The sequence below is a fragment of the Chelmon rostratus genome, chromosome 12 (genome assembly GCF_017976325.1).
Source record: "Chelmon rostratus isolate fCheRos1 chromosome 12, fCheRos1.pri, whole genome shotgun sequence".
NCBI lineage: Eukaryota > Metazoa > Chordata > Actinopteri > Chaetodontiformes > Chaetodontidae > Chelmon > Chelmon rostratus.
Window position 1 is genome coordinate 4148817 of NC_055669.1, and position 19775 is coordinate 4168591.

Sequence of the window (19775 nt, forward strand, 5' to 3'; positions counted from 1 at the left end):
GTGGTTGATTATATCCCATTCATTATTAGTTGAATGGCTTTTGAAAAGCATAGCCTACTATATATTTAATGATTATTGTGGACTGGCAATAGTTATCAATGTATTATTTGATTATATTCAATTGTACCTTTTACTGCACCGCTGCATTAAATCACTTTTTCCTTTTTTTTACTGGGAGCAGTGCCTTTATGCGTTACAATTATGAAAAGATATTATTATAATATACGAATTATAAAAGAATGTTTTATGAATAAAAGGGTTTATTATCATTATCACTATTATCATCGTCATATATGTTCAACCTTTTGTTTTGTTTTTTCTTTTTTGTCATGACTGTATGTCATTTTTTTCCTATGCAAGTTGACATTGACTGACTGCGATGTTTAAGCTCCTTGTATGTGCACACATACTCAGCCAGTAAAGCCAATTCTTATTCTGATTTATTATCATCATTGTCATTAATGTAATTATAGAACTACCAATAACACTAATAATTATATTGCCAGGCTACTACTACTACAAGGGGATTGTAAAATGGTGCAGATACAATCCAGATACGAAATGAGAGTTCAGTTTATTACACATCTGCATGAATAACCTTACTCGTACCACATTAGGTGGTTCATGACCATTTACGCCGGCGCCACTGCCGACACCACAAAAGTTACATGCCTGGCAACGTCTAGAAATATATAGGGGAAGAAAAAAGAGTGTTGATGTGATTTATTTGACCATATATTTTGTATTGTCAGTTTTTCAGTACAGTTTGTCTCTAAAATGCGGGGAAAAATAGTCTTCTGCAACGCTAGCAAGTTTGTAATGTGACCTTGTCTTTCTTGGTCGGAGGTAATGAATGAGTTTGCCAAGTGAGTCCTGGAAAGCAATATGAGGAATCAATTATTTTTGTATTTTTCTGCAAGCTGTCATGTGAAACTGACGAGCCCTGTAAGACCTGAATTTCAGATTTGTCAGCCATGATGCCGCTGTTGATACAGCTATAATCAACCACCTTATGAAAACAGCTCGGTTTTCCTCTGCCTCTCTCAGCCAAGGTCAAACAAGCTCTAACTTTGCATTTCAATGTCCGTCTCCCTCTCACACTGTCTCCAAACATGAATCATTTCTCTGGATACATTTGTAATAATGTAATTTGAGAGTAATTTCAAACCCCCAAATCTACACCATTATTGATGACTATGTCAAATGACCTGCAGGTACGCGAGCACAAAGTGTGCACATGCACACGTGCCAGTCGATTTCACCAATTCTACCTCATTAATTCACACAGTCTGACTTTCTAAACATCATAAATCACTGCAAGACTAGCAGCCCAACCCCTCTCACCTTTTCTCTCCCTCCCACTTTCTCTCAACCTTATCTTCCCTCCATCTCTCCCCCTATGTCATCTGTTCCCTCCTCAATCACTCTCTCATTTTCTCTCTCTTCCCCTTGCTTCTTTGGGAGGTCCAGAAAGTTTGTAGTATGCAGTCTAAATGGTGCTCTGATGGATTGGCTGTCTTCCACGGGGCTGAAGATTAGCCCAAGGGCAAACCCACTCCTGTTTCCTGGGTGCCATGCCGAAGATGAATAACTGTTTATTAACCCGATGCAGAGTGACTCCTTCCCCACCTCATTATGGGGTAGGAAAGAAAATATAGGCTCAAGTTGGCCGGTGTGGCACGCTCTTTCCCTGCCGTCCTGCCTCTGTCACTCTTCCTGTCTCTCTGCTCCTCTGTTGCTTTCTCCAGCAGATAAACCAGCAGCCTGATGTAATGTGACAGTGTGCGTTTGCTTCTTGTTTCCTCCCTGACAACCCGGGAAATTGGCTTTTCATCTTACAAAAAACACGGCACTCCGTTTATTAGAGGACATTCATCTTATTATGAGGGGCCGAGGGTAATTGGAAGTTTATGCGTCCATTTAATGGCAGCGTACTGAAGGCCAGCTTTATGAAGGCTTTCGTGGCATTTCTTTCAGACGCAGATGTGATGCATTCTGCCCCAGACGCGTGGTATATGCACGAAACGAGCACACCAGGCTGGAGTTGCAACTGAAATGTCATTTTGGCAAGTGTTTGCACCTTTCTCCTTGTTGCAAGTGCATTTAAAGGAAAATTGTGCGAGTGATGTGGGTACAAACAGTATATTAACAGAGGTTTATTATGTCTTCTGCTGGATTTATTAAGGTCAGTTTTGCTTGGAAAATTCTCTGCCTTTGAAAAGTGGGCATAAAAACTGTGCAGATATTTACACAAGCAACAAGGAAGTTTGCAAGGAGGAAAGAGATGTGAATTATTACATAAAACTCAATGACAGCATGGGCAAACCACAGTTAATTTTAAGATACTTGTGCTCAAAAAGAGGATTCATTCTCAGTGAAGAACCTTGGAGCCCTAATCTGCCTCTATACCTGCCAAAGAGCAGTGATTCCTAACACGTCTCTGGAGGTCATCAGGTGGAAACCTCCCTTCAACCGTGTTTCGCCTACTTAGTCCCACGACACCTCTAGGAGGCTAGGCGGTGAACTCCGGCGTCCCAGAGTCACCCTCCCTAGTGCCAGTTCACACTGCTTTTACACAATCCAAACAGCACTGCGGAAAGAGATGTGAATTATTACATAAAACTCAATGACAGCATGGGCAAACCACAAAAATATCTCAAGAGCTGCCACAGTCAGAACCACTTAAACTTAGTCTGAGATGTGTCAAATTTTGAGCAGTTTTGAGATTAAGTCAAGATCAAGAACATCTACTGTCAGTGACGCTCGACTCAAAACTTAGTCTGAAGAGGCTTGAGAATCCAAAACACCAGCCAGCTCCCGGTCAATCTTCTTCAAACCCGAGATCTCTGCCAAAGTCAGGAGCAACTTCAAAAGCTTTTATAGACTGTCTAAGCTTCTATAAAGTGAGGCAACATTAGGAGGAGGCGTGAGGACTATACGGTGGGTGCAGGGATGCCATCTTTAAAAAGAATTTGAGCCACTGACCGTCAAAATATCTGTCCATATCCCTGCTTCATACTGTCCAACTGTTGTTCACCATGAAAGTTAACTGTATAATACCCCAGTGTCAGTTTATTAGGCACACAGAGCAGTGTAATCTAACAGTTCTGCAGTAGGTTCTACCTTCATGGAGGTTATAATGTTCAGTATTTGTTGAAACTGTTTAAGAAAGGCGTTGATTTAACTTTATGGTCTGTAAAACACAATTCAACAGCACCACAAACCACATCCTGTGAAATTACTGCATTAGTTGTAGCTAGGTAAACCTAATAAACAGGCAAATGAGTGTAACTTAATCAGTGATGTCCTTCAGGCAAAAGAAAAGTTTGAGATTTGATAGGATTGGGAAACAATTCCAATTTTGTTAAATGTTTGTAGTTGCATCTCTGAGAAATGGTGTATTCTTGCACAAAGTGACTAAACATATTTCCACATATTTTTGCATAAAACTACACAACTAAAATGATTGTAACATAACACATTATGGAAAATAATCATTAACCTCACTTGTGGTGTTAGAGAATTGTGTGTAAGATTGGCGAGACCTGTGGCCATTTTCGAGATTTTCTGTTCATTAAACTTGAATTTGAACAGGAAGTTTAATAAACTGTGAAGTAACGACATACTAAAAACTGATTAAACTTTTACAATGAACATTTGGCTGCATTTCCCTCAATATTCTAGCGAACCATCTTCCCCCTCCACCTGCACACATTTGCGCTGCACCATTATCTCAGTAAATCTGGTTCTCACAGCCCAGACCAAAGGCAACCTGTTGTGCAATATGTGTTTTTTTCATAATACACATGTTAGAACAGTGAGAAACAAGGAAAGGGATCCCAAATAGATAAACCACTTTGTTTTTTACTTAAGCAAGCTGAGCACAGAAGAACTGCTGAAAATGACATACAAGGTTTGCTGACTTTCAGTGAGAAATTAGTGAAGAAAATGTAGAATCATATCAAGTATCATCCTGGTAAGTTTGCAGCTCTCAAGAGTACCATCATGGGCCCGCAGAAACCTTGTAACTCCAGTCACAGTGGTAACTGACATTGGCCCCCCATGGAAAAACAAACAAAAAAAACAAAAGCTGTTTCATTGACCTGAGACTAAACCAAACAATTTTAAACCTCTTTAAAACCATAATAAAATGAAGCAGGTTCTATGAGTTTGTTCGTCTGTTTCTGTGCGTTTGTATAGGTGGGGACTGGAGAAGGATTTTGCAGAACAATTACAGTATGCGAGTAGTGGTGTGCACTGTGAATAGTGACTCAAATTTTCACAACACCAAATCAAAACAAGTAACTGCAGAAAGTGTGACTGGCATTTACATGGAAAAGCTACATTACCACTGGAAGAATGTGTCTGTTGTTCTGTCTTGGTAGAAATATTGAAATATAAAAAGCAATACAGCCTTCGCTGGGAAATCAAACACAGAAACTAAATGTGCTTCTTATCTTAACATTGACTCTCCATATAAGGCATGAGTTTGTTTTGTTATAAACATTTTTTTGGTCTTTGCACTCGGTTATCTAAAAAGCAATGTGCACTTGTCCACACCTGGGGTTAGATGGAGCATTATTTACAGCGCTATATCCGCAGACCTTTTTGTTACCACATCAGAAGATTTCTTTATGATTTTCAGATCAAAAAAATAACATTTAAGATATTTCGCCATTCAGTTTGCCAATGTGTTCACCTTCTTTTGGTATAGACACACCACCAAGGACAGAACATCACTAACAGGCTTCTCACTCAGATGTTAAGCATAGATACTTACAAGTTTTCAAATGCCAGATAAAATGGAGGGTGGGGATTAAAAAGAAATATTCAAAGACAGTAACAGGGTTCAGGATTATCAAATTTTAAACTGTTAAGCATAACATAACAACTCATTCACCACATATATAATATTATCCCATTTTCCCTTCCCACGAGATTGTTCTGTAGCCAAAGAAAATAGGGTTAGAAAAGGGGAAATCCTCTTCCATTAATTCATTTTTCAAGACCCCTTAAGAGTTCCTCTTTACATATCAAAATCGCCTCTATCTTTGCAAGGAAGAGGTCTTAGGTATACTTAATGACATCGGCTCTCCGAGGTTGTAAATCACAAAACCTGTTGGTATAAGAGAGTCTCTTAGCTTCATCCAGTCGTACAGTTTGCCAAAAGCACGGCAGTAAGCAAGTAGTAGCAAAAGTAAGCCTCCAGGCTAGTACAGAAGAGCCTCTGAAAGAGTCCAAGTATCAGTTGTTCTCCTAAAGGTCCACAACAAGACGCCACTGTTCGTCGAAGGGCTCTGGTAGAAATTTACGATAAAAATGTGACACCAGAAATTGAGCCAAGACCGACCTTAAGAAAAGCCCAGCAGTCAGCCTTTAGTGTTGGATGTTTTATTAATCCACATGATTTGGGTCCAAGAGGCCAACTTAATATGACCTCCCCCACTTAGTCTAGGGTTGTCCCAGCCACTTTTTGTGGTCACTCCCGAACCTGACTTGTGCACTAAGCTAGCTAGCTGCACAGCTGGGCCAGCTCAGGTTCAGGAGAAGCATTGGGAAGTTTGGAGTTGAAGATCTGCAGAGAGTCCTTGATGCGTGCCACCTCTCCAGCTGACAGCTTGAGCCGGTGGCGCAGCAGACAAGAAAACAGGTCAAGTGGCTGTGGTGCTGGTGGAGACAGCCGGTTAATCCGGTCTCTCATCTCCAACAGCATCAGAAAGGCAGCGTCCTGCGTACCTTGCGTGTAGGGATAGTCCAGCTGGAGAATCAGATCCTTGATGCCCTCAGGGTCAAAGTGCATGCTGTATCCAAACACTTTCAGTGTGTTGATCTTCATATACCCCAGGTTGGACGTCTGGTCATCCAAGTCCAACGGTTCATAGAAGAGAGTTTCATTTACTGTTGGATCATCGGTGACTATGCGACTTCGTAGGTAGATGTGCACTGTTTCAAAGAAGGACTTCCATTTGTTGCCCAGAGACAGTGTCCAGTTGTAACACTGCGCCGTGACGACAGCATCCAGTCGAGTTCTCTCCCAGTCAGGGAACTCAGGCTGATTTACTGGCATGAACCAGCTCTCGGAGTGACTTCCTCCAAAAGGATTCACATAAATGACAGGCACAGGCTCCAGTGTTGAATTCTTAGTAGAGCATATCTGAAAAGAAATGCCCATCAACATGTGGATGAGATTGGACTTGTTTTTGTTACTCTTGAGTGTCAGCAACATTCTCTTCCTCCAGGCGGGATTGAACCAACTTCCTAGGCGGACATCGTTGCTGATGTAGATGGCGTGGACTTCTATTCTGCTGTCCAGTCGCTGAAGCAAGTACTTCACCTACAAAAGGGATTAATAATGTTAATGGGAGATCACATTCACTCTTGCAAGTAGACTACATGTAAGATCTATCGATACCCTCCAGTTTGTAACACAGGCTTTCTGCTGTTAGTTGTAGTCTCCACAACCAAGCAAGCTTACATGATGATGACATTGTCATCATAGTCCCTCATGAAGAGTAAAATGACGTTTATTTGTACACTCAGTGGAGTGGCTCATTAATGTTGTAGAAGAATACAACATTAATGAATGAAGAATGTAAAAACCAATGTTTTAAACCAAAAAGACTACTTTGTCAAAAGGGACAAACTACTTAATCTTAATTACTTACTGAGGATAATAGAGCCTACTTGAAATGCCAAATTTCATTTTGGTTTCTATCAGAGATTGCAGAACTTTTGCAGTGCTGTAGCATCTACAGTGTGTAGATCTGCAATACAAAAATGTAGTTTTTTATTTTGTGGTGTATTATGTGCTGTTATAAGTTTGTGACTAGGTACAAAAAATATTGTATTAATGTATCCTTCCATCTTTGTCATGGCCTTGAGTGTAATCAGGGGTACAGGAGTTTTTGGTCCACAGAGGTTTGAGAACCAATGGAATACAAGTAAAAGAAGCTCTGAGAACCTCGGCATCAGGCATGTCCAAGTCCAAGTTCAGATAGTGGTCCAGGGATGCGGCGATGCTCGGCCGGCAGGAACCAAGATGGAGGAGGTTGCCGTGGTGACAGGCTCCGCAGCGGGTTGCGTTGTCGGTGGCACAAGAGGAGCAGGAGGAGGATGAGGTGCCCACAATGCAGGGAATGACTCCCTGGCAGGTGGGCTGCTCCACAGGGCAGATACAGCTCTTCACCTCCTCAGAGAAGGAGCCCATCACTCCATGCTCATTGCAGTAGAGCAGAGACTGGGCCCTGCTCAACCAAAACCCAACGGGCCTGCAGGGGGACACACAGTAGTGCAATTGTGTATACAGTTCAACATCTTCCAACATGGAACAAACACAGAGCAGATAACTGTTCAACATGTAATTTCACTGGGCTGAAAAGCTGTGTTTTGCTGTGTTTTACCTCTGACCACAGGCACCATTACTGATAGGTGTGGTTGGATGTGGCCAGAGGTTTGCCCTGTAACCTCACCCAACAGTGATGTCACTGCATCCTGGAGTACACCTGTACCTCACCAAGGTGAGAAGTTAAACCACAGGAGGTCAGCAAAGACAAGATTTTCAGGGTGTGGTTAGTTACTCTAAGTGCCGCAAGGGACTTGATCTTTCTATGGTTCTTTAACAGCATCTTATTATCATCTATCATCAACACTTCACAATAGTCTGATCTCATATCTACAAAGGCATATTACTGACACAGATTCCTCGTATAACAAGGAAAAATACATGCTATTTTGGGTTATAATTTCATGAGAAAATGAGAGAAAAAAGTTGTAATATTTAATGGAGGAAGAGTTGTAATTTGAATGGAAAAAGTCATAATATTTCAAGAGTAAAACCATACAAGAAAATGGTTTCTATGTGAGTAAAATGCTCCAATTAGGTTGATTGAATTATATATGAATGTTTGAGCATTCCCTGGCAGCCCATCATGTATGCTTATTTTCCTTTCCTATTAGCATGGAGCTGTCATCTCTGCCCAGCACAGTGACAACACTAGCACCTACATGCAGCTCTGTTGAGGGAACAACCAGCATTTGGTTTCAGTTGTTTGCTCTCTTTCTGTTTGCGCCTTACAAAGTTCCATAGAAGCCATAGTTTAAATCATACAAGCTGATTTGTCAGATCTGAGGCTTGTATGTTCTGCACAGCTCAGCATGCTGGCATCCTTTGAGGAGGTCATGGAGGGTTCATTTGTTGATGGACCCAAGGATCTCCTTTCAACCCCCTCACAACAAAACTATCACACTGACATTAAAAGTGTGGAGGAGTTGTCCAATCCCTAGAAAAGACCAGCTTTTAGCAAGCATGACAGACAGATTTACAACATAGGCCTGATGGAATTAGCAAGACCCAAAAGGAGACAAGGCCATTGGTAATCAAAATCTGAGTTAAATGAGTTTCATTCCACAATGGAAGAGCAATCAGACCTCTCCTCTGATTGATATTGACTGTTTCCTTCCCCAGAGAAGGTACCATCTAAAGAACTGGAAGCAGCACCAAGGTGTGAACTCCTTCTCTAGCTACAGACGCATCACACACTCACATACACACTCTGAATCCTGCCGACCCCCCATTTTCAGGGGATTTAGAACTAGAAGGGCTGAGTAGATATGACACCAATAAATACTAACGGTGACTTGAAAACTAGTATCTATCCTTTTGATACATGTTGTCATTCAGATGAATTCATTGTTTTATACGATACCAGCATATGTTAAATGCTTAGACATTAAACATATGCCTTATTAGTATGTCTTATTAGTATCAAATACAATGATTGCATAATCTCAGTTTGCAGTAAGGTTAGAAAGCATTTTGTCCCTTAGGATTGGTGAATGACTGTACTTATATATGTATGCTCTAATCTGACGACCATTCAAAGCGCTTTAACAACACAAGCTTCCATTCACCCACTGAAACATACATTCATACAACGGTGGCTGGGCCACCTGCTCATTACTCGCATTAGCACACTGATGCACAGCATCAGGAGCAATTTGGGGTTCAGTATCTTGGCCAAGGATACTTTGACACGTCAACCGCTGAGGCCAGGGATCACACCATGGACCTTCTGATAAGATGACGACCGCTCTACCTCCTGCGTATTATGCTCAGTTTTATAGGAGGGAAATCATGTTTGCATTTTGTTTTCTTTTGTTCTGCTTAAGCCTCTGGAACCAACTGTGTCTTTGTCCTTTTATCTGCCACGTGCCCCAGAGCAACCTTGCCTAGAATGCACAAATTTTCGTGTCTTGTTGTCCAGACAAGTCAATGCAAGACTGAACTAGAAGGGCCAAAGTACCTTAGAACATCGGTATAACATATTTCTTTTTTTCCCCCATGACCACAGTTTTGCCTGAAGCCTTTTGGAGGTTTTGTGTGTCCGGTCAGTGGCAAGTCTTTCAAAAGTTATCCATCATAAGTTTAGAACAGTAAAATAGTGAGGTATCAACCAGCAAGAGATCCATGCAGACTGTAGGGTATGTCTGTCTACGACTGCCTACACGGACAGCCGAACTGTGCATCCTCTGAAAAAGTCTGCTGGCAAACTTCACTAGCCGAACAGCTGAGAGAAAAGAACGGTAAAGCCTGTCGCCTGGCAACGACACGCTGCTTCAGGGAAAGCCAATGTAAGTATGTGCCAATGTAAGAGTCCAATGTAAAGGAAGTCCCTTTACCATTGCCCAATTCATTACATCTTTTATCATCCATAGATCAATATTGTATGTTTGTTTCACTTTGACCATTACAGTGTGATTATTAGTCATTTAATTTATTTGGTGTTAATAAATGGTAGGTTGATGAAATCTCATTTAGACCAAGTTTATGTTCTGTGTATTCCTTTGAAATAGAGATGGAGATCAATTGATTAATCAATTGAGAAGTCACAAGTTTAAGTATCAGACTGATTAAGTTGATACACTGAATGTATTTGGTTATCAATTTTTGTCTTCGGAGGTGAGTGAGTGACAAACAAATAAATGATCATTTCCTGACACAAACATTGGAGTTTTTCCAGGTTTTCCAGTAACAGGCATGCTCCTTTTAAGCCAACAGGATGTGCTGGTATTAAGGAGGAGGACAGCAATTAAATCTTCATTGTCCTTAAAAAAGTCAGTCACCATCTGTACCCTTCATAAGAACTCATTTAGCACTTCAGTAAGTTTGTAATATTGTTCAAGGATCTAGTTCTTCAATTTGGATAATTGGCAGCTTGTTAATATATTGGTAATTTATAAAAGCCTCGAAGGAGCTTTAGAAAATGCCAAACTGAGAGCAAGGCCGTGGCTCTTTCCTGGAAAGAGAAAGTACCAGTGCACACTTCATAAATACTAAACTTGAAAGTCACAGAAGAAAAGACTAGTTTTTTTTTTTACCAGCGCAAAGCAGAACAGATAGAGTCATTAATAAAGTCTTATCTATCTGTTTGCCACTGATTGCTTGCAAAACAAAGGAAAAAAAAGCAACAATCATTTACATGATTTGAGACAGAGTAGAAACTTCACAGTAAGCTAGTTTTTTTTTTTTTTTTTTAAACATAGGTTACAGCCCATAAGTCAGCCTTAAAAAAAACAAACACAAGGAACACATTTCACCGCAGCAATATATATATATATATATTTTTTGGCCTGGCATGAAGACAAAAAATGGCTGTAACATATGGTTCAACATCTCAAAGCAGAAGTGTAGAGGATGAACGCCATTTCAGTCGAAAATTCTAAATTTACTAATGACATTACCATTTGCAAGTCAAATGTGGTGTCCCTTTGCTCTTCCTGTAAATATTAAAATATTTTCCATCCTACACTTAATCCTTCCATCCTCAAATCATTTTTTATTTTTTTTTTTAATGTTCCAAGTGGTGGTAAAAGTTAAAATTGAGATATTGGTCTGTATGAGTGGAAATCATGAAAATCTACTGCCGGCCCATGGGTCACATGTGGAATGTTAGCAGAATATTAATAAATTTGTGTCTAACATTACTCACCAGTGGAAGAGGCCCACCATATAGTCAACATAGATCAGCAATGAGACAAAAAGTTTGTAATTCATACTTCATCCATTCTAGAAAATTGGATTTCCATCCTCTCTAATCAATAAACCCACCATAAAACCATTAATCTCCCAGGCTGGTCATTCCCTGGAGCCGACAGTAGCTCACTGGCCAGACTACAGGAGGCAAGGCCGGAGTTGTTGGAGAAACACCACTGTCATTGGCCGGCTGTTGTATTGAGTCTCAAAGTGAGTATTTTTGTTGGGATCCTGAAGAGGAATTGTTAGAGATCAGCACTCCTCCACTGGTCATTGAACTGTGGGTTATGTATTGAGCACCGAGTGCCTCCTAGGTGGAGATACTGACCTAGAGCATTTTCTAGGTCAGTATCTGGTTATCATTATGAATTTTCCAAGTTGTTTCCACAAAAATAGCATGAATTTTATATATAAAAGAAAAAATATTGCTAATAGCCTAATTAGGCCTTATTATTTGAAAGTCTGCCCCCCACAGTGTTGTTCTCTCTGACCCTTGAAAAAACCTAGTTACACTGTGGTCTTTATGCTCCTATCATACTTTACATGAACGTAGGTGTCTTGAAACTCTTCCTGGAAAATTGTAGTGTCTCCTAATTATCTAGAATTAAAAAGGTGTGACTTCTGTTGTATCAGACTACAGGTTAGTATTATGTGCTGGTTTTGAAGTGTATTTTGCTCAACATTGACAATACCAAAAGCTATTGTGGTCAGAGCGGTCAAACAAAGGGGAAGGGAATTGTTGAAGCAGGGTCTGGGACTGGGGATGTGATTTCTTTTTATGTAACATAATCCCATTTACAATCTGACCGTCCATGGATACAGCATACAGACTAAATCCACTTTTAAAATCTGCTGCTGTTATTTTGGTCAAGCTTCACAATAATGCAAATATCTTGAGTAGTTACCAAGCAATAAATGAATAAGGAAAGACGTAATAATCAATGAGTCCCTAATAACTCTGAAGCCTGGGAAATATAATACATAAAACACAAAAATCAGATGTATTGTCATGTATGTATGTATGTATGTCAACATTATGTCACACAGTGACATAGTAAATAAATGGTATACAAATTCACAGTGTATTACAAAATATAGCAAAAAATATGCATGTGCATACTGATACATATTTAGAGTATGTATGGTATGCTGCATTGGTGAGACTGTGTGAGTGAATGTGAAAAGGATGATTACAGTACAGAAAAACGTTCATTGTATTTCACTTCATTTCTTTGTAAATTTTAGTTTAGACCTTTTAAATCTTCCATAGTCGTTACTCACTCATTCCTTCATTTCATTCATTTGCTGCACCTCAAAAAATGTTTTTGAAATATTCTCAGAAGCATAAACTAAGTTAAAAAGTTCCAGGGGGGCTGTTAAAAGACAAGTTTTAAGAAAAATCTTGGATAATTGAGGACGACGTCTTGTCACTGATGCCATATGCATCCCATTTTCCATGGGCGAATATCTAATTCACAGTCTAATACATACTATTTATAAATGAGATTATTATTCATCTATAGTGACACCTTTTTCTTTCGGAAGGTGGGAGCTTGGTGTAACAGTGGAGATGAAAAGGCAGACATACATAAATTACCATCCACTTTGGAGTGCTAACAGAAGCAACAAGTTCAGACTGAAAATTGGCTCTGCAGAGATTCTATCCCCAGGCTAAGTTCAGAAAATCACACACAACATTGCCCAAATGCTCCAGCAATTCCTTCCCCTCAGGCCTGTGTAAATAGACAAATTTGAATGGTGATAAAACAAATGGATTTGTGCGGGAGAAAATAGAGAGCTTTCACTGCTGAGCAGCCCCTGATAACTTGTTGTTGCTGGTACGAACTGGGTTAAGACTCTGAGTGACAGGGGTGTTACAGAGAAAGCGAGAGAGCAGGGCGACACAGAGGTGACTGAGGGAGAGAAATAAAGACGGAAACCGAGTCAGAGAGCAAGGGGGGGAGATGGAGTGATGGGGAGAGGGAAAGGACTGTCAGGGAAATTAAAGTCCTCTGTAAACAAGTGCCAAGCTGTCAGACCGAGAGAGGACTTGATTACAGCATGCCACAATGCCACATACCTTACTCCACAAAGGCCCCCACCACCGGTAACTAGACTCTTGGTCTGTCTCATACTTTGCCGTTCTTTCTCTCTTAGTCTCTATCCCATCATCACATCTCTCTTCTGTCTCCCACATTCCCCTCAGACTTTCCTTCCTCTGTTTCTTGGTTTCTTCTGCGTTTTCTCTCTCTGGCTGTTAACATCTCTCTCACTCGGCTTCCCACCCTCTCTTAACACCTGCTTTTCACAAGCCTGTCTTCATTTTTCCCTTCGGCACGACAACAAAACTGCCGTGTAATGCCAGCTGAGTGAAGTTTGGAAGGGTATTTGGCTCAGAAGTCAACCACTGGTGTAGAATTCGCTCAGGCAAAGAGAGACAGATTGGCAAATTTTTAGTAGATGGTGGTTTCAACAGCAGTGTTGCTCTTTTTTTTTTTTTTTTGTCTGTTCAGCTGTGTGTGCTCCAGCTGAGCAGTGCTCATCACTAGGTGTGTTTCCAAACACCTGCACATGTGCACTAAAAAGCATAGCCCAGTCTCCCTAGGAATTACATCCATATTGGACAATTCTGCACATCGCAATTTACATCCAGTGCCAACAGTTAGTGCCAATGAAGGAAGCAGTATGCTTGCAACAAGTCCTCCAAATTAAACAACAAATTATACCATTTGTCAGTGGCCTCTTGAATGGCACATGGAAGCTTGTTCTGTTCTGACATCCATTATAACATCCTAGATCGAGCTATTGCATTCGATAAGTCGGTCCTTGCAGACAGAACAAAAGACTCCAGAAAGTGGGATGAGTAGGCAAGTCAAAGTGGATGGACAGTATTTTCCAGATATCAAATTTATCCTCTTAAGATGTCGACCATGCTATCTGCACAGATAATTTACCAGTGTTTTTGTTGCTGCTGTTTACGTTCCTCCAGATACAAATTCAAAAATGGACTATAGGAACTGTTTCAGGTCATCAGCAGTCATATGACAATACCACCTGATGCGATTTTTAGTCTACCAGAGGAAGCAACACCCTAGACCATGTTCACAAGAACATTCCTGGCAGCTACAAATCCCCCTTTTGGTCTATGAGAACATACGGATTTCCCTGCTTTTCCTGCTTAGCTACTTCCATCTGATGGCACATGTTCAGGGATGCAGCCACTCTGCAGAACCATGCTAATCTTGAGGAATACACATCAACAGTGCTAACAGTTGATGTGTATTCCTCAAGATCATAATGTGATGATCACAAGGACAATAAAAGCATTCCCCAACCAGAAAGTCTGGATGAATGGAGAAATTAGGGCTCTACCTAGAGCCAAAAAAAGCTGCCTTTGACCAGGAAGCATCATCACCAGACAGAAAGACTGAGCTGGCAAGACCTCTAACACCAAGTGGAAAATGTGGCAAGCAATCCAGAACATCACAGGCTACAAAAGTAGGGGTGCCCCATCATGTGTGAGGCCATGTTTCCAGATGAGTATAGCGCATTTTAACCTTACTTTGATCTCCTTCACAAAAAGAGTCACCTGTCAAGTCTACTCTGCCTACAAAGAAGTGGCAAATGTTAGTATCCACAGCGAATGTAAGAAAAACCCTGATGGGAGTGACTGAGTAAAGCTGCAGGGCATGGTAACATCCCAGCAGGTCAGCAAGTTGATGTTATTGTGGATATTTTTTAACATACAGAAGAGTGTTCCTGCCAGCTTCAAGACAGCCACCATCACGTCCACCAGTGCCTAGTCTAAACGACTACCGCCCTGTGGCACTCAACCCCATTCTGATGAAGTGCTTTGAGCAACTGGTTCTCCAGCAGGTGAGGATGCCATCTCCACTCAGTCTTCACACACCTTGAAAATAACATCTATATGAGAATGCTGCTTGTTTGTTGATTTCAGCTCAGCATTCAACACATTCTCCCCCATGAAACTGAACTGAAATTTAGCACTCTGGGCTTGACTACCGCATTCTGAAAATAGATATTGGACTTCCTCACAATCACATCCCAGACGGTCTGGATTGGCAATCACACCTCCTCCACTCCAACGTTAAAGCCCCCCGGGTTGTATGCTCAGTCCCCTTCTCTTCCCACTGCACACCCATGATATCCTCGACATGGAGACAACTCCATGAACCACTTCACTGCTGTGAAGTTTGCAGATGACACCACCACCATGAGCTGGATTACGAATGATAAGAAATCATATTGGGAGGAAAGCCACAATCTTGCAGGATGGTGGACAGAGAACGACCAACAGCAACAGCTTGTTCACCCTGCTGCTGTCTGACAAGTGATACAGTACAGTATTTGCAGTCCAAGACGTAGTAATGTGAGGGCAACATCTCTGGTTCAAGTCTAGATGGGGGCCATTGTTACGTGTCACCACCTCTCTATCATCATAGCAGCTGATGGAAACATCACAGGGTGTTATTAATTCATAACAAAACAAACACACACACAAATGGGATCTGAAGTGGAAAGCACTGACATGTCATGATGTAGCAGAGATACTGATACTCAACCGATTATGTAAGCTCATCACGTCTTGAATAACTACACATAAAAGAGAGTGGAGGCAAACACTCCCTAATCTAAGTTTTATTGTGCAGGAGTTTTGAGAAGCTTGCCCTTCAGAATAAACATTCAAAAGATATTCAATAATATATTTAAGATATATCTAGTTTTTTACTACTGAGGATTTTGTTTTTTTTTTATCTCTGGTCATCAGTTTTCTTTGTTACGTATGGGACATTTTTCCTATCGTTATTCAAGAGAGTGGTCTTACATTCGACAGCATGACTCATTGATTTCATGTTCAGATTTCGTAATGCTTTACCTGAAAACTCTGTCCTTGTGCTGAAATAGCCCCAGCTTCCACTTAGATTTGCTCCGCTTTGCTCAAACTGTATGCTTGCATTCAGATATATTGTTGCTTGAGCCCTTCTCCTCACACTCAGACTGCTGTTCCCTCATGAAACGTCTGCTCCCAGGTTTCTCCTCTGCTCTATTGCACTTTTTGTGCAATAATCCTGTCAAAATCCCCCGACCAATAGTATGCCAGGTGTAGTGTTGAACTATGCATTGATACCTGCTGCCAGACTCCTGCTCCTGAGTCATGAAGGTGATGCAGTTTATCCCTCTAGCGCACAAGTGGGAGGCCAGTGTAGCTGTTATAATAAAAGAAAAGGTGTGTGCACTGGTGTACATGTTAACTGTCCATTTTTTCCAAAAGTTAGAAAGAATTCGAGACGTAGATCCAATAAAGCCTTATGACAGGGACAGGGCACGAGTGGATGAACCCGGTTAAACAGTAACAACGCGTAACTGCGTGGACGCTCTAAGAAATAAAGCAAACGCTTCAGCGCAGGAAACCTGTGCAAGCAACAGCGTATCTGAGTGCCAGCGCACACTTTGAGCCGAAGCAGAGCAAATCTAAGTACAAGCAGGAGCTGCATGAGTGTGAGGACAGGGTTGTGAGGGGAAGCACCTCAACATCTGAACTAGAAATCAATGAGTCATGCTCTCAAATTGAGAGACCACGCTCTTGAATAAAGACAGGAAAAAAAGCCACATAGTTGTGATAGCGTTGTACTCACCAAGGTAATTGCTGTGACCTCTAAATGCAGCAACATCAAAATAATACAAATAGGGCAGCAAACGAGCAGTCAGACAGGTTGAGAACAATGTGTTAGTTTAGTTTCACTTTGTCCTAAGGTCAATCTGAAAATAAGCACACTCATAATGTTGCTAATAATCCCTCACTGAACAGGGAAACTGCGAATGCACAAAACTTTTTGCAAGAATGGAAGATGAAAGCTGAACAAGGAAGTCGATCTGTAAACTATGATGGATGTATACAGCGGACAGTTTGAGTAATGATTTTACCATCGCCGTTAGTTTTCCATTCCATGTAAGTCTAACAAACCCGGGGGTTTGTTTACAGCTGTTTGACTTTCCAGCCTGACTGCTCGTGTTTCTTGTCGTGCCTTACTATGCTCTCAGCAATCACTTTGATGAGAACAGTGTTATTATAATGGTGGAAACAATAGCCAGAATTCCTAAGTAAAACCCAACTTGCACTAAACTGTAGTTTTCTTTTAACTTTGTACAGCACTTTAACAGGAACAAAACTAGTCACTGCTTCAGTCGAAATGCACATGTAAGGCACAGGACTTCCTGTGCACCACAGGATATTTGTGGGGAACATAGGGTTGTAACACAATTCTACCATGTGCATCTGTTTGTCACACAAATATCTGCATTTGTGTCTTAATAAGGACTTACACCAGAAGAGTGCATCACTTATGCCAGAGATTGAGGAATCTTCTAATCTTTTTAAAGCCATTTATACTTCTCATATGTGATATGTGCAGGAGTACCTGCCAACAAGTATCTGACTAAATCAAATAATGAAATATGATTTGTATTTGAAGCCCACTCTCAAAGACAAAAACTGGGGTCAGATGATAATATTGAGCAATATTGCATGATTTTCTTGGAGGTTGTGTATGGAAAAGGAATAGGCCAATATTATCAGATGATCAGACCGAGATAAAGTTGGTGTGATGTGTGTGTAAAAAAAAAAAAAAAAATGATGGAAAGCTACTGACGACATGTGAAAAGCTCCTGTGGGCCATCAGCATGCACTTTTGAGACGGTCCCTAACTTCTGCCTGTCAGTGTCAAGTCACAAAAGGTTCCAGGCTTCATGAGGTAAAACATGAACACCTGTGGAACATTGGAACATCACACTGCACAATATCACTGCAAAAACTGGATGTTTTCTGCACCTGTTCAGAGCTGCTGTCTGTGCACGTCTGAATAATGTATTCATATTCGTTTATACCCCTTACGAAAAGACCAGTATTAAACACTAGACCTGTTTGGCTACAAGAAATCTAAAAGTGTTCAGTTACTGATCAAGTCTTTACAGCATCTAAACAGATGTTGCTTGTATAAAATGCTGATGATTATTACTTTTGCATGCACTTGTTGCTAGGACACATTATTGACACCCCAATCTGAGAGTGTTGAGGTTCATAGATTCTGATGATCCATTCAGGTGCAGGCAGGGTACATCTATCTACTTAATGTTGCTACTGTTTATAATGTTATAATGCTCAACAGCTTAACACAGGAAGACATATTTACTGCTGTACAATCTGTTGACAACAGAGACAGCCCAAAGGTGAAACAGCTGAAATCACAATGCCAGCAATCTACAAATACATGTTTTGGATAGGGATCTGCTTAAAGGGAAGCGTAATTGTGTACGCCACTGGCATGTTTCTCACCTTCCTGTGTGTATAACTTCTGGGGCTTTGCTAAATTCAAAGCTGAGCTCTTTCCAGACAGATAGCTCTAGTTTTCCCAGTGTACCCTGCTTGAGGTGGGCTGTTAGAGAGCCTACAGCTGTAGTAAATCAGCACAAAGCAGCTGCCAAAACTCCCAGTAATAACAAATTATGCCTTCCTCATTTAGTTTGGTTTCTGTCAGTGTATCCCAGTGGGCTACCTCTCTCGGGGCAGACTGATGCGAGGTTGTTTAGGGCAGCGTTTGCTCAGGGTGAACAGTTTCCTGATGATCTTCTGGGCCTTGCCCAGCACCAGGGCAGTGCTGGACTCCAGCTGGGCATAGCGCTTCTGGAGGGACAAGTCGGACGACCAGAACTTGGCGATCATGGACACATTCAAGAACCGGTCGGTGGGCAGTCGCTTCAGGAAGGCTTTGAATTCATCTGCAGGGATTTCAACAGAGACAGGGAGGGGGGCAGAGGTGGAGAAAGATAAAATAGAACAAAATCAGACACTCTGAAGTAATTTCCACATGAGCAACAGTCTTTTGAAGCACTGCATATCTATTCACCACAGTCTATTTTATTCATAGTGGCATGCATAGGTAATGCTGAGGAGTCGGGGGAGTTTCATGTGTTGTTAGAATACAGAAAAAGCTGTTATGTTCTAATGAATTGCCATTACAGAGTAAACACCTGTGCTTCAGTCTGTATTTATACTCATTCACCTCACCATTAGAAGCTCGTCGCATTCACAGTAGCATCATTTGCATCATTGTCATTTAGAAACACTAGTTATCTGACAATTGGCAGCGTGGTGTCACGTACAGATGTGCATTTTCATTGATGTCGTAATCCTTTCTTTAAAAGCCCAAACAAGTTAAGAGAAAATCCATAATCACAAGCTGGATAGGCCAATAAAAAGCATGTGGTGAAATGCTAAGAGCTTCTCTCCCATCTCTGTGCTTCTCCCCTCTAACATACAAATGGCCAAAAACTGTTATGGATGTAATTCATAGCAGATTCTGCACCTGTCGCAGCAACTTTGTGCCAAAACATTACCTCTGCCACCCCCAACAACATGTCAGTGAAAACCATTAAAGCATCTGAATCAATTTTATCTATAATGGCAGTAAGCATGCACATAAAATGCTGTAAATACAACGCTGAAATCAAACAGTTGAAACGCAGGTTTTCCAACTGCAAATCCCTAGGTGACAGACAAATCCATGGTAAGTGTTTACTTTTCCACATCTTACAAAAGCCATGCCACTGGTTTCTGATACAGGCTTCCTGTTATAAATTGGTAATCTTTTCCCCATCCTGATATAGTCCTGATGACATCATCAGGTCTTTTTTTCTGGTGTTGGAAAGCTCCCTCCAAAGTGTT

General features: G+C 41.1%; 1 protein-coding gene across 1 annotated transcript in view; it reads right to left on the bottom strand.

Annotated features, from left to right (window-relative positions):
• Positions 1-5512: 5512 nt before the first annotated feature.
• The window catches only part of brinp2 (bone morphogenetic protein/retinoic acid inducible neural-specific 2), a 120035-nt gene continuing 105772 nt past the window's right edge, over positions 5513-19775 (bottom strand). Inside the window, exons 6-8 of the mRNA XM_041949501.1 lie at positions 18607-18829; positions 6962-7268; positions 5513-6334 (exon numbers count right to left, since the gene is read on the bottom strand). Coding sequence (XP_041805435.1) covers positions 5513-6334; positions 6962-7268; positions 18607-18829 — 1352 coding nt within the window. The remainder of the gene's footprint in view (positions 6335-6961; positions 7269-18606; positions 18830-19775) is intronic.